The sequence below is a fragment of the Dama dama genome, chromosome 29, assembly GCF_033118175.1.
Source record: "Dama dama isolate Ldn47 chromosome 29, ASM3311817v1, whole genome shotgun sequence".
Classification (NCBI taxonomy): Eukaryota; Metazoa; Chordata; class Mammalia; order Artiodactyla; family Cervidae; genus Dama; species Dama dama.
Window position 1 is genome coordinate 11,653,162 of NC_083709.1, and position 14,268 is coordinate 11,667,429.

A 14,268-nucleotide genomic window follows, 5' to 3' on the forward strand; every position below is an offset into this window, starting at 1 on the left:
AAAATGGGGGACCACCTCCAACATGTCCTTTGCATGCGTGCTAAGTCGCTTCAGTTGTCTCTGACTCTTTGTGACCCCATGGACTGTAGCCCACCAGGCTCCTCAGTCCATGGGATTCTCCAAGCAAGAATACTGGAGTGGATTGCCATTTCCTCCTTCAGGGAATTGTCCTAATTGAACCCGGGTCTATTTCGTCTCCTGTGTTGGCAGGTGGGTTCTTTAGTACTAGTTCCACCTGGTAAGCCCCAATGTGTCCTTTGGTGAGCTCCAAAAAAAACAAGAGTCCTCCAGAAACAGATCATACAGTGGCCTCTCCTGATCTGTGGGATTGGAGAGACAACACGAGGGACACAAAGCAAGTCAGCTGCTGCTCCCACCAGCGATAGGCAACAACCCATTCCTTCTAGGACCCGCAGAGAGGCACCAGGAACAGGTGTGTCACTTTCTCAGCACCAACAAGAAATGAAATACTATTAAGTACTCCTGGAATTGCAAAGCACACTCGGTGGGCAACTCACCAAATGGTTCTGAACACACCTGGGTGTATGCATGCTTCATATGTGCATTACGGTGGGGGTCCCAGCACTGCCTCTTGGTGATGGTGATGGGGCTGGTGCACCGACCATCCAGCCTCTCATCTGTTCTATCTGGCCAGAGGCTCTCACCACCCCTTGTCTTCTGAGACCTGGAGGAGGAGCAGGTGCTGGTAGGCACAGAGGGAGAATGAAGCCCAACCCAGCCACACCCTGCTGAGTACTGTCTTCTCCATGCCCCTGCTTCTCAATTCAGACCTGTGAGGATCAAGGCCACAAAACCCTCATGCCCACTGTAAGGACCAGAAACAAACTGGGCAACACAGTACAGGGGCTTAGTCAACAGGGGTGGTTGTTAATGGGACTTATGCTCATCTTGTTTGATTTCAGCAGTGGTCTGTGGCTCAGTGGTAAAGAACCTACCCGCAAGAGATGCAAGAGATGAGGGTTCAGTCCCTGGGTTGGGAAGATCCCCTGGAGAAGGGAATGGCAACCCACTCCAGTAATCTTGCCTGGAGAACCCCATGGACAGAGGAGCCTGGTGGGCTACAGGGTCCTTGGGGTCACCAACAGTTGGACACGACTGAGCGACTGAGCAAGCACCAGGCAGCACTGCAGCGTACTCGTGTAACTGACATTCTAGGACGTCAGCGCTGTTCCCACTGCAGTGTGCACGTGTAACTGACATTCTAGGCTGTCAGCGCCGTTCCCACTGCAGCGTGCATGTGTAACTGACATTCTAGGCTGTCAGCGCCGTTCCCACTGCAGCGTGCGTGTGTAACTGACATTCTAGGATGTCAGCGACATTCCCACTGCAGCGTGTGTGTGTAACTGACATTCTAGGACGTCAGCGCTGTTCCCACTGCAGCGTGTGCGTGTAACTGACATTCTAGGATGTCAGCGACATTCCCACTGCAGCGTGTGTGTGTAACTGACATTCTAGGACGTCAGCGCTGTTCCCACTGCAGTGTGCACGTGTAACTGACATTCTAGGACGTCAGCGCTGTTCCCACTGCAGCGTGTGCGTGTAACTGACATTCTAGGACGTCAGCGCTGTTCCCACTGCAGTGTGCATGTGTAACTGACATTCTAGGGTGTCAGCGCTGTTCCCACTGCAGCGTGTGCGTGTAACTGACATTCTAGGATGTCAGCGACATTCCCACTGCAGCGTGTGTGTGTAACTGACATTCTAGGACGTCAGCGCTGTTCCCACTGCAGTGTGCACGTGTAACTGACATTCTAGGACGTCAGCGCTGTTCCCACTGCAGCGTGTGCGTGTAACTGACATTCTAGGACGTCAGCGCTGTTCCCACTGCAGTGTGCATGTGTAACTGACATTCTAGGGTGTCAGCGCTGTTCCCACTGCAGCGTGTGCGTGTAACTGACATTCTAGGATGTCAGCGACATTCCCACTGCAGCGTGTGTGTGTAACTGACATTCTAGGACGTCAGCGCTGTTCCCACTGCAGTGTGCACGTGTAACTGACATTCTAGGACGTCAGCGCTGTTCCCACTGCAGTGTGCGCATGTAACTGACATTCTAGGACGTCAGCGCTGTTCCCACTGCAGCATGTGTGTGTAACTGACATTCTAGGACGTCAGAGCCATTCCCACTGCAGCGTGTGTGTGTAACTGACATTCTAGGACATCAGCGCTGTTCCCACTGCAGTGTGCATGTGTAACTGACATTCTAGGGTGTCAGCGCTGTTCCCACTGCAGCGTGTGCGTGTAACTGACATTCTAGGATGTCAGCGACATTCCCACTGCAACGTGCGTGTGTAACTGACATTCTAGGGTGTCAGCGCTGTTCCCACTGCAGCGTGTGCGGGTAACTGACATTCTAGGGTGTCAGCGCTGTTCCCACTGCAGTGTGCGCATGTAACTGACATTCTAGGGCGTCAGCGCCGTTCCCACTGCAGCGTGCATGTGTAACTGACATTCTAGGGTGTCAGCGCTGTTCCCACTGCAGTGTGCGCATGTAACTGACATTCTAGGGCGTCAGCGCCGTTCCCACTGCAGCGTGCATGTGTAACTGACACTCTAGGGTGTCAGCGCTGTTCCCACTGCAGTGTGCACGTGTAACTGACATTCTAGGGTGTCAGTGCTGTTCCCACTGCAGTGTGCACGTGTAACTGACATTCTAGGGTGTCAGAGCCATTCCCACTGCAACATGTGTGTGTAACTGACATTCTAGGATGTCAGTGACATTCCCACTTCAGCGTGTGTGTGTAACTGACATTCTAGGGTGTCAGAGCCATTCCCACTGCAACATGTGCGTGTAACTGACATTCTAGGACGTCAGCGCTGTTCCCACTGCAGCGTGTGCGTGTAACTGACATTCTAGGATGTCAGCGACATTCCCACTGCAGCGTGTGTGTGTAACTGACATTCTAGGACGTCAGCGCTGTTCCCACTGCAGTGTGCACGTGTAACTGACATTCTAGGACGTCAGCGCTGTTCCGACTGCAGCGTGTGCGTGTAACTGACATTCTAGGACGTCAGCGCTGTTCCCACTGCAGTGTGCATGTGTAACTGACATTCTAGGGTGTCAGCGCTGTTCCCACTGCAGCGTGTGCGTGTAACTGACATTCTAGGATGTCAGCGACATTCCCACTGCAGCGTGTGTGTGTAACTGACATTCTAGGACGTCAGCGCTGTTCCCACTGCAGTGTGCACGTGTAACTGACATTCTAGGACGTCAGCGCTGTTCCCACTGCAGCGTGTGTGTGTAACTGACATTCTAGGACGTCAGAGCCATTCCCACTGCAGCGTGCATGTGTAACTGACATTCTAGGACGTCAGAGCCATTCCCACTGCAGCGTGTGCGTGTAACTGACATTCTAGGGCGTCAGCGCCGTTCCCACTGCAGCGTGCATGTGTAACTGACATTCTAGGGTGTCAGCGCTGTTCCCACTGCAGCGTGTGCGTGTAACTGACACTCTAGGACGTCAGAGCCATTCCCACTGCAGCGTGTGCGTGTAACTGACATTCTAGGGTGTCAGCGCTGTTCCCACTGCAGTGTGCGCATGTAACTGACATTCTAGGGCGTCAGCGCCGTTCCCACTGCAGTGTGCATGTGTAACTGACATTCTAGGGTGTCAGCGCTGTTCCCACTGCAGCGTGTGCGTGTAACTGACACTCTAGGATGTCAGCGACATTCCCACTTCAGCGTGTGCGTGTAACTGACATTCTAGGACGTCAGCGCTGTTCCCACTGCAGTGTGCACGTGTAACTGACATTCTAGGACTTCAGAGCCATTCCCACTGCAGCGTGTGTGTGTAACTGACATTCTAGGACATCAGCGCTGTTCCCACTGCAGTGTGCGCATGTAACTGACATTCTAGGGTGTCAGCGCTGTTCCCACTGCAGCGTGTGCGTGTAACTGACATTCTAGGATGTCAGCGACATTCCCACTGCAGCGTGCGTGTGTAACTGACATTCTAGGGTGTCAGCGCTGTTCCCACTGCAGCGTGTGCGTGTAACTGACATTCTAGGGTGTCAGCGCTGTTCCCACTGCAGTGTGCGCATGTAACTGACATTCTAGGGCGTCAGCGCCGTTCCCACTGCAGCGTGCATGTGTAACTGACATTCTAGGGTGTCAGCGCTGTTCCCACTGCAGTGTGCACATGTAACTGACATTCTAGGGCGTCAGCGCCGTTCCCACTGCAGCGTGTGCGTGTAACTGACATTCTAGGGTGTCAGCGCTGTTCCCACTGCAGTGTGCGCATGTAACTGACATTCTAGGGCGTCAGCGCCGTTCCCACTGCAGCGTGCATGTGTAACTGACATTCTAGGGTGTCAGCGCTGTTCCCACTGCAGTGTGCGCATGTAACTGACATTCTAGGATGTCAGCGCCGTTCCCACTGCAGCGTGTGCGTGTAACTGACATTCTAGGGTGTCAGCGCTGTTCCCACTGCAGTGTGCGCATGTAACTGACATTCTAGGGCGTCAGCGCCGTTCCCACTGCAGCGTGTGTGTGTAACTGACATTCTAGGACGTCAGCGCTGTTCCCACTGCAGCGTGTGTGTGTAACTGACATTCTAGGGTGTCAGCGCTGTTCCCACTGCAGTGTGCGCATGTAACTGACATTCTAGGGCGTCAGCGCCGTTCCCACTGCAGCGTGCATGTGTAACTGACATTCTAGGGTGTCAGCGCTGTTCCCACTGCAGTGTGCGCATGTAACTGACATTCTAGCGTGTCAGCGCTGTTCCCACTGCAGCGTGTGCGTGTAACTGACATTCTAGGGTGTCAGCGCTGTTCCCACTGCAGTGTGCGCATGTAACTGACATTCTAGGGCGTCAGCGCCATTCCCACTGCAGCGTGCATGTGTAACTGACATTCTAGGGTGTCAGCGCTGTTCCCACTGCAGTGTGCGCATGTAACTGACATTCTAGGATGTCAGCGCCGTTCCCACTGCAGCGTGTGCGTGTAACTGACATTCTAGGGTGTCAGCGCTGTTCCCACTGCAGTGTGCGCATGTAACTGACATTCTAGGGCGTCAGCGCCGTTCCCACTGCAGCGTGTGTGTGTAACTGACATTCTAGGACGTCAGCGCTGTTCCCCCTGCAGCGTGTGTGTGTAACTGACATTCTAGCGTGTCAGTGCTGTTCCCACTGCAGCGTGTGTGTGTAACTGACACTCTAGGATGTCAGCGACATTCCCACTGCAGCGTGTGCGTGTAACTGACATTCTAGGACGTCAGTGCTGTTCCCACTGCAGCGTGCGCGTGTAACTGACATTCTAGGGTGTCAGCGCTGTTCCCACTGCAGTGTGCATGTGTAACTGACATTCTAGGGTGTCAGCGCTGTTCCCACTGCAGTGTGCGCATGTAACTGACATTCTAGGATGTCAGCGCCGTTCCCACTGCAGTGTGCACGTGTAACTGACATTCTAGGACATCAGCGCTGTTCCCACTGCAGTGTGCGCATGTAACTGACATTCTAGGGCGTCAGCGCCGTTCCCACTGCAGCGTGTGTGTGTAACTGACATTCTAGGACGTCAGCGCTGTTCCCACTTCAGCGTGTGTGTGTAACTGACATTCTAGGACGTCAGCGCTGTTCCCACTGCAGCGTGTGTGTGTAACTGACATTCTAGGGCGTCAGCGCCGTTCCCACTGCAGCGTGCATGTGTAACTGACATTCTAGGGCGTCAGCGCCGTTCCCACTGCAGCGTGTGTGTGTAACTGACATTCTAGGACGTCAGCGCTGTTCCCACTGCAGTGTGCACGTGTAACTGACATTCTAGGACGTCAGAGCCATTCCCACTGCAGTGTGCACGTGTAACTGACATTCTAGGGTGTCAGCGCTGTTCCCACTGCAGCGTGCGTGTGTAACTGACATTCTAGGACGTCAGCGCTGTTCCCACTGCAGTGTGCACGTGTAACTGACATTCTAGGACGTCAGAGCCATTCCCACTGCAGTGTGCACGTGTAACTGACATTCTAGGGTGTCAGCGCTGTTCCCACTGCAGTGTGCATGTGTAACTGACATTCTAGGGCGTCAGCGCCGTTCCCACTGCAGCGTGTGTGTGTAACTGACATTTTAGGACGTCAGCGCTGTTCCCACTGCAGTGTGCACGTGTAACTGACATTCTAGGACGTCAGAGCCATTCCCACTGCAGTGTGCACGTGTAACTGACATTCTAGGGTGTCAGCGCTGTTCCCACTGCAGTGTGCATGTGTAACTGACATTCTAGGGCGTCAGCGCCGTTCCCACTGCAGCGTGTGTGTGTAACTGACATTCTAGGACGTCAGCGCTGTTCCCACTGCAGTGTGCACGTGTAACTGACATTCTAGGACGTCAGAGCCATTCCCACTGCAGCGTGTGTGTGTAACTGACATTCTAGGACATCAGCGCTGTTCCCACTGCAGTGTGCATGTGTAACTGACATTCTAGGGTGTCAGCGCTGTTCCCACTGCAGCGTGTGCGTGTAACTGACATTCTAGGATGTCAGCGACATTCCCACTGCAACGTGCGTGTGTAACTGACATTCTAGGGTGTCAGCGCTGTTCCCACTGCAGCGTGTGCGGGTAACTGACATTCTAGGGTGTCAGCGCTGTTCCCACTGCAGTGTGCGCATGTAACTGACATTCTAGGGCGTCAGCGCCGTTCCCACTGCAGCGTGCATGTGTAACTGACATTCTAGGGTGTCAGCGCTGTTCCCACTGCAGTGTGCGCATGTAACTGACATTCTAGGGCGTCAGCGCCGTTCCCACTGCAGCGTGCATGTGTAACTGACACTCTAGGGTGTCAGCGCTGTTCCCACTGCAGTGTGCACGTGTAACTGACATTCTAGGGTGTCAGTGCTGTTCCCACTGCAGTGTGCACGTGTAACTGACATTCTAGGGTGTCAGAGCCATTCCCACTGCAACATGTGTGTGTAACTGACATTCTAGGATGTCAGTGACATTCCCACTTCAGCGTGTGTGTGTAACTGACATTCTAGGGTGTCAGAGCCATTCCCACTGCAACATGTGCGTGTAACTGACATTCTAGGACGTCAGCGCTGTTCCCACTGCAGCGTGTGCGTGTAACTGACATTCTAGGATGTCAGCGACATTCCCACTGCAGCGTGTGTGTGTAACTGACATTCTAGGACGTCAGCGCTGTTCCCACTGCAGTGTGCACGTGTAACTGACATTCTAGGACGTCAGCGCTGTTCCGACTGCAGCGTGTGCGTGTAACTGACATTCTAGGACGTCAGCGCTGTTCCCACTGCAGTGTGCATGTGTAACTGACATTCTAGGGTGTCAGCGCTGTTCCCACTGCAGCGTGTGCGTGTAACTGACATTCTAGGATGTCAGCGACATTCCCACTGCAGCGTGTGTGTGTAACTGACATTCTAGGACGTCAGCGCTGTTCCCACTGCAGTGTGCACGTGTAACTGACATTCTAGGACGTCAGCGCTGTTCCCACTGCAGCGTGTGTGTGTAACTGACATTCTAGGACGTCAGAGCCATTCCCACTGCAGCGTGCATGTGTAACTGACATTCTAGGACGTCAGAGCCATTCCCACTGCAGCGTGTGCGTGTAACTGACATTCTAGGGCGTCAGCGCCGTTCCCACTGCAGCGTGCATGTGTAACTGACATTCTAGGGTGTCAGCGCTGTTCCCACTGCAGCGTGTGCGTGTAACTGACACTCTAGGACGTCAGAGCCATTCCCACTGCAGCGTGTGCGTGTAACTGACATTCTAGGGTGTCAGCGCTGTTCCCACTGCAGTGTGCGCATGTAACTGACATTCTAGGGCGTCAGCGCCGTTCCCACTGCAGTGTGCATGTGTAACTGACATTCTAGGGTGTCAGCGCTGTTCCCACTGCAGCGTGTGCGTGTAACTGACACTCTAGGATGTCAGCGACATTCCCACTTCAGCGTGTGCGTGTAACTGACATTCTAGGACGTCAGCGCTGTTCCCACTGCAGTGTGCACGTGTAACTGACATTCTAGGACTTCAGAGCCATTCCCACTGCAGCGTGTGTGTGTAACTGACATTCTAGGACATCAGCGCTGTTCCCACTGCAGTGTGCGCATGTAACTGACATTCTAGGGTGTCAGCGCTGTTCCCACTGCAGCGTGTGCGTGTAACTGACATTCTAGGATGTCAGCGACATTCCCACTGCAGCGTGCGTGTGTAACTGACATTCTAGGGTGTCAGCGCTGTTCCCACTGCAGCGTGTGCGTGTAACTGACATTCTAGGGTGTCAGCGCTGTTCCCACTGCAGTGTGCGCATGTAACTGACATTCTAGGGCGTCAGCGCCGTTCCCACTGCAGCGTGCATGTGTAACTGACATTCTAGGGTGTCAGCGCTGTTCCCACTGCAGTGTGCACATGTAACTGACATTCTAGGGCGTCAGCGCCGTTCCCACTGCAGCGTGTGCGTGTAACTGACATTCTAGGGTGTCAGCGCTGTTCCCACTGCAGTGTGCGCATGTAACTGACATTCTAGGGCGTCAGCGCCGTTCCCACTGCAGCGTGCATGTGTAACTGACATTCTAGGGTGTCAGCGCTGTTCCCACTGCAGTGTGCGCATGTAACTGACATTCTAGGATGTCAGCGCCGTTCCCACTGCAGCGTGTGCGTGTAACTGACATTCTAGGGTGTCAGCGCTGTTCCCACTGCAGTGTGCGCATGTAACTGACATTCTAGGGCGTCAGCGCCGTTCCCACTGCAGCGTGTGTGTGTAACTGACATTCTAGGACGTCAGCGCTGTTCCCACTGCAGCGTGTGTGTGTAACTGACATTCTAGGGTGTCAGCGCTGTTCCCACTGCAGTGTGCGCATGTAACTGACATTCTAGGGCGTCAGCGCCGTTCCCACTGCAGCGTGCATGTGTAACTGACATTCTAGGGTGTCAGCGCTGTTCCCACTGCAGTGTGCGCATGTAACTGACATTCTAGCGTGTCAGCGCTGTTCCCACTGCAGCGTGTGCGTGTAACTGACATTCTAGGGTGTCAGCGCTGTTCCCACTGCAGTGTGCGCATGTAACTGACATTCTAGGGCGTCAGCGCCATTCCCACTGCAGCGTGCATGTGTAACTGACATTCTAGGGTGTCAGCGCTGTTCCCACTGCAGTGTGCGCATGTAACTGACATTCTAGGATGTCAGCGCCGTTCCCACTGCAGCGTGTGCGTGTAACTGACATTCTAGGGTGTCAGCGCTGTTCCCACTGCAGTGTGCGCATGTAACTGACATTCTAGGGCGTCAGCGCCGTTCCCACTGCAGCGTGTGTGTGTAACTGACATTCTAGGACGTCAGCGCTGTTCCCCCTGCAGCGTGTGCGTGTAACTGACATTCTAGGGTGTCAGCGCTGTTCCCACTGCAGTGTGCATGTGTAACTGACATTCTAGGGTGTCAGCGCTGTTCCCACTGCAGTGTGCGCATGTAACTGACATTCTAGGATGTCAGCGCCGTTCCCACTGCAGTGTGCACGTGTAACTGACATTCTAGGACATCAGCGCTGTTCCCACTGCAGTGTGCGCATGTAACTGACATTCTAGGGCGTCAGCGCCGTTCCCACTGCAGCGTGTGTGTGTAACTGACATTCTAGGACGTCAGCGCTGTTCCCACTTCAGCGTGTGTGTGTAACTGACATTCTAGGACGTCAGCGCTGTTCCCACTGCAGCGTGTGTGTGTAACTGACATTCTAGGGCGTCAGCGCCGTTCCCACTGCAGCGTGCATGTGTAACTGACATTCTAGGGCGTCAGCGCCGTTCCCACTGCAGCGTGTGTGTGTAACTGACATTCTAGGACGTCAGCGCTGTTCCCACTGCAGTGTGCACGTGTAACTGACATTCTAGGACGTCAGAGCCATTCCCACTGCAGTGTGCACGTGTAACTGACATTCTAGGGTGTCAGCGCTGTTCCCACTGCAGCGTGCGTGTGTAACTGACATTCTAGGACGTCAGCGCTGTTCCCACTGCAGTGTGCACGTGTAACTGACATTCTAGGACGTCAGAGCCATTCCCACTGCAGTGTGCACGTGTAACTGACATTCTAGGGTGTCAGCGCTGTTCCCACTGCAGTGTGCATGTGTAACTGACATTCTAGGGCGTCAGCGCCGTTCCCACTGCAGCGTGTGTGTGTAACTGACATTTTAGGACGTCAGCGCTGTTCCCACTGCAGTGTGCACGTGTAACTGACATTCTAGGACGTCAGAGCCATTCCCACTGCAGTGTGCACGTGTAACTGACATTCTAGGGTGTCAGCGCTGTTCCCACTGCAGTGTGCATGTGTAACTGACATTCTAGGGCGTCAGCGCCGTTCCCACTGCAGCGTGTGTGTGTAACTGACATTCTAGGACGTCAGCGCTGTTCCCACTGCAGTGTGCACGTGTAACTGACATTCTAGGACGTCAGAGCCATTCCCACTGCAGCGTGTGCACGTGTAACTGACATTCTAGGGCGTCAGCGCCGTTCCCACTGCAGCGTGCGTGTGTAACTGACATTCTAGGGCGTCAGCGCCGTTCCCACTGCAGCGTGTGTGTGTAACTGACATTCTAGGACGTCAGCGCTGTTCCCACTGCAGCGTGTGTGTGTAACTGACATTCTAGGGCGTCAGCGCCGTTCCCACTGCAGCGTGTGCGTGTAACTGACACTCTAGGATGTCAGCGACATTCCCACTGCAGCGTGTGTGTGTAACTGACATTCTAGGACATCAGCGCTGTTCCCACTGCAGTGTGCATGTGTAACTGACATTCTAGGGTGTCAGCGCTGTTCCCACTGCAGCGTGCATGTGTAACTGACATTCTAGGGTGTCAGCGCTGTTCCCACTGCAGCGTGTGTGTGTAACTGACATTCTAGGGCGTCAGCGCCGTTCCCACTGCAGCGTGTGCGTGTAACTGACACTCTAGGATGTCAGCGACATTCCCACTGCAGCATGTGTGTGTAACTGACATTCTAGGGCGTCAGCGCCGTTCCCACTGCAGCGTGTGCGTGTAACTGACATTCTAGGGTGTCAGCGCTGTTCCCACTGCAGTGTGCGCATGTAACTGACATTCTAGGGCGTCAGCGTCGTTCCCACTGCAGCGTGTGCGTGTAACTGACACTCTAGGATGTCAGCGACATTCTCACTGCAGCGTGTGTGTGTAACTGACATTCTAGGACATCAGCGCTGTTCCCACTGCAGTGTGCATGTGTAACTGACATTCTAGGGCGTCAGCGCCGTTCCCACTGCAGCGTGTGTGTGTAACTGACATTCTAGGACGTCAGCGCTGTTCCCACTGCAGCGTGTGCATGTAACTGACACTCTAGGATGTCAGCGACATTCTCACTGCAGCGTGTGTGTGTAACTGACATTCTAGGACATCAGCGCTGTTCCCACTGCAGTGTGCATGTGTAACTGACATTCTAGGGCGTCAGCGCCGTTCCCACTGCAGCGTGTGTGTGTAACTGACATTCTAGGGTGTCAGCGCTGTTCCCACTGCAGCGTGTGTGTGTAACTGACACTCTAGGATGTCAGCGACATTCCCACTTCAGCGTGTGCGTGTAACTGACATTCTAGGACGTCAGCGCTGTTCCCACTGCAGTGTGCACGTGTAACTGACATTCTAGGATGTCAGCGCTGTTTCCACGCTGTAGCAACCACCTCTTTGTTGAGTTATTAATGAAATACCACTCCATGTAAACTCCCAGCTGATCAGCCCAGAAACTGAAATCTATATCCTGGTTAGAAGGTGGACATCTTCCTGCCATAAATGAAGACTTGAAAACTTCGGCTCCTCAAGAGGCACACTCATGCTCATATTTTAGGCTGAGGATAAACGTTCCATTTCCTCTGTCTTGCTTGGCGGTTCTGAATATTACCCCATGTTACCTGTGTCCTGAAATGACTCTGATTATGTGCGGTAATCACTAGAGCTGAGCTGGCACGTTAAGTACCAATATCGCAAGTTCTTTTAAAAAATCTAGTGTGTCTTTCCTCATGAGGCTTTAGAACAGCCAAGGGATTTGTCAGCATGGACGCAGCTACAAACAGGACTGGAGGGTTCTGGCAGACGAGCCCTGAACCTAGGCTCTGTCTCCAGGACCCGGGTGTCTGCTCCCTCCACCCCCGGTGCCCACGGATGGAAGAGAAGTGACCCCAGGCTACTCCAGGGCATTCAACCACCCAAAGCACGGACAGAGACGTGAAGCACATGTCCACCTGCCGAGACCAACTGGACACCAACCATCGAGATCTCCTTGGAGTGGTCAGTGTGACTCCAAGACAGACATCGAAACGTCACTGCTGAAGCCCAGGCCCACACTGTGCCCGTACGCTCCTCTCTCCAGGACACAGGGCTCAGAGTCCCCACCATGGCCCTCTATACCCGGGACCACCTCTGCTCCAGGCCCAAGGGGGCAGCAGACTCAGTCTGGAGGCCCTGGTCACTTCAGTGGCCGTGTCCTTTGAATCCCTAGCCCTGCAGAAAGACCCTTGGGGTCCAGGGACCTGAATATGTGCACGTTGCCATGGCTACCACCCCTCACAGGTGTGACGTCACTTCCTCCTGACCTGCAGTGAGAGGAAGGGGCTGGGCTGTTCCGTCTGCCCACCGTCAGCATGGACCAGCTCTGTGACCAGAGTAGTATCAGCATGGAAGGTTCTGGTCCCAGCTAACGACCACAGGACCAGGGAAAAGTCACGTAAGAGAGGGGCTTCCAGGTTCCTTCTGGTGGGCAAGTTCTGTGTCCCATCATTACTTCTCCCTCTTGCAGCCTCGCCCCCCCCCCCCCTCACCACCGCCTCCTGGCCAACAGTCTAGAAACTTCAGCCAGGTCGCCAGGAAACACAGGTGATCTCTGGCTGCAGGTGAGAAGCTGCACAGAGACTGCTTTCCAAAAGTGTGACCTCGAGGGACTTCCCTCGTGATCCAGTGGTTAGGAATCCACCTGCCGACACAGAGGATATGGGTTCGATCGCTGGTCCAGGAAGACCCCACATGCATCAGAGCAACTAAGCCTGTGCATCTCAACTACTGAGCCTGAGCTCTGGAGTCCATGTGCCTCAACTGCTGACGCCCGTGGGCCCTAGAGCCTGTGCTCCAGAACAAGAGAAGTGAGCACAGTGAGAAGCCCGCGCACTGCAACCAGAGGAAGGCTGCACAGCATCGAAGACCCAGCACAACCCAAAGAAATAAATAACAGTTTTTAAAAAAGCAAGGCTTTTAAACGATAGACAACCACTACATTTCACGAAACAAAGGAAAACTCCCTTATGAATGAGACACATAAGGAAAACCCACTTTACATCCACCCCTACAGCAATTAGCATGCATTATACTGTAACATTTCAAGAGGCTTTTTAAAAGACACTGATGCTTGCCTTTTGTTTTCTGAGTCAAGAGTGAAAAAAATGAATTCATTTTATGAATCCTTAAGGATATCTATTTCTCTCTCTTGCCTGAGAAAAACCAGACTCAAGAAGATCCTGAAACGATGTGAGTAAGAACCAGAGACATCTGGGGCACCGGCCCAACCCCTCCTTGTTTCTCTGACCCTGGAGGAGCGGGATGGCCTACCTCCCCCTCGATCCTCCTCGTTCTCGCTCAGCAGCTTGCCCGCCGAATTGTACCACTTGAACTGGGGTTCGGGGAGGCCATAGACACTGCAGTTGATCAAGGCACTGTTCCCTTCCTTGACGATGATATGGTCGGTTCTGGCGACGACCACAGGCGCTGAGCCCACCGCCACATCGGTGGCGTTTAAAGTGCTGTTGGCCACACTCCTGGCAGTCGCCAGCGTGGACGCGAGGATCAGCAAGGGCACGGGAGGCAGGAAGCACTCGGGCAGGTGGCTCTTCACTCTGCCCATCTTCTTCGCTCGCCCCGTGAGGCGGCAGAGCCAGCCGGCCGGGGGTCCTCTAGTGGGTGATACTCCGTTCACAGCAGGCCAGGGGCCAAACCTGGCCTGGCTCCATGGAGTTGGCTCCTGATTAAAAACCTGTTTAGAAAAAAAAAAAAAAAGAAGTGCATAAATACTAGCATTCATACTTTAAAATGATTATTTATAATATGTTAGAAACCCAGCTAAAACACACATCTGGCTAATTTTTAAATAGCACACCAATTATGTAGTTGTTCCAAATGTTCATGGAAAATCATGATATATGAGTTTGTTATTTCTGCTACTGAAACATAAGACTCCTGGCAGGAACGGCGTAACTTTATATCACACGACCTTGCAGGGCTCAAAGGCTGACCCTGGCTTTCCTCAGTCAGCACCGCGAGGCCTCCTCTCACCCCCCACCTGTCCCCTTGGGG

At 53.7% G+C, this 14,268-nt stretch overlaps 1 protein-coding gene across 1 annotated transcript in view; it reads right to left on the reverse strand.

The window, feature by feature from the left end:
- Nucleotides 1–14,268, reverse strand: part of MFAP3L (microfibril associated protein 3 like) — a 52,002-nt gene that overhangs the window by 16,483 nt on the left and 21,251 nt on the right. The window contains exon 2 of the mRNA XM_061132970.1: nt 13,528–13,948. Within this exon, the coding sequence (XP_060988953.1) occupies nt 13,528–13,819 (292 nt within the window). The 5' untranslated portion in view covers nt 13,820–13,948. The remainder of the gene's footprint in view (nt 1–13,527; nt 13,949–14,268) is intronic.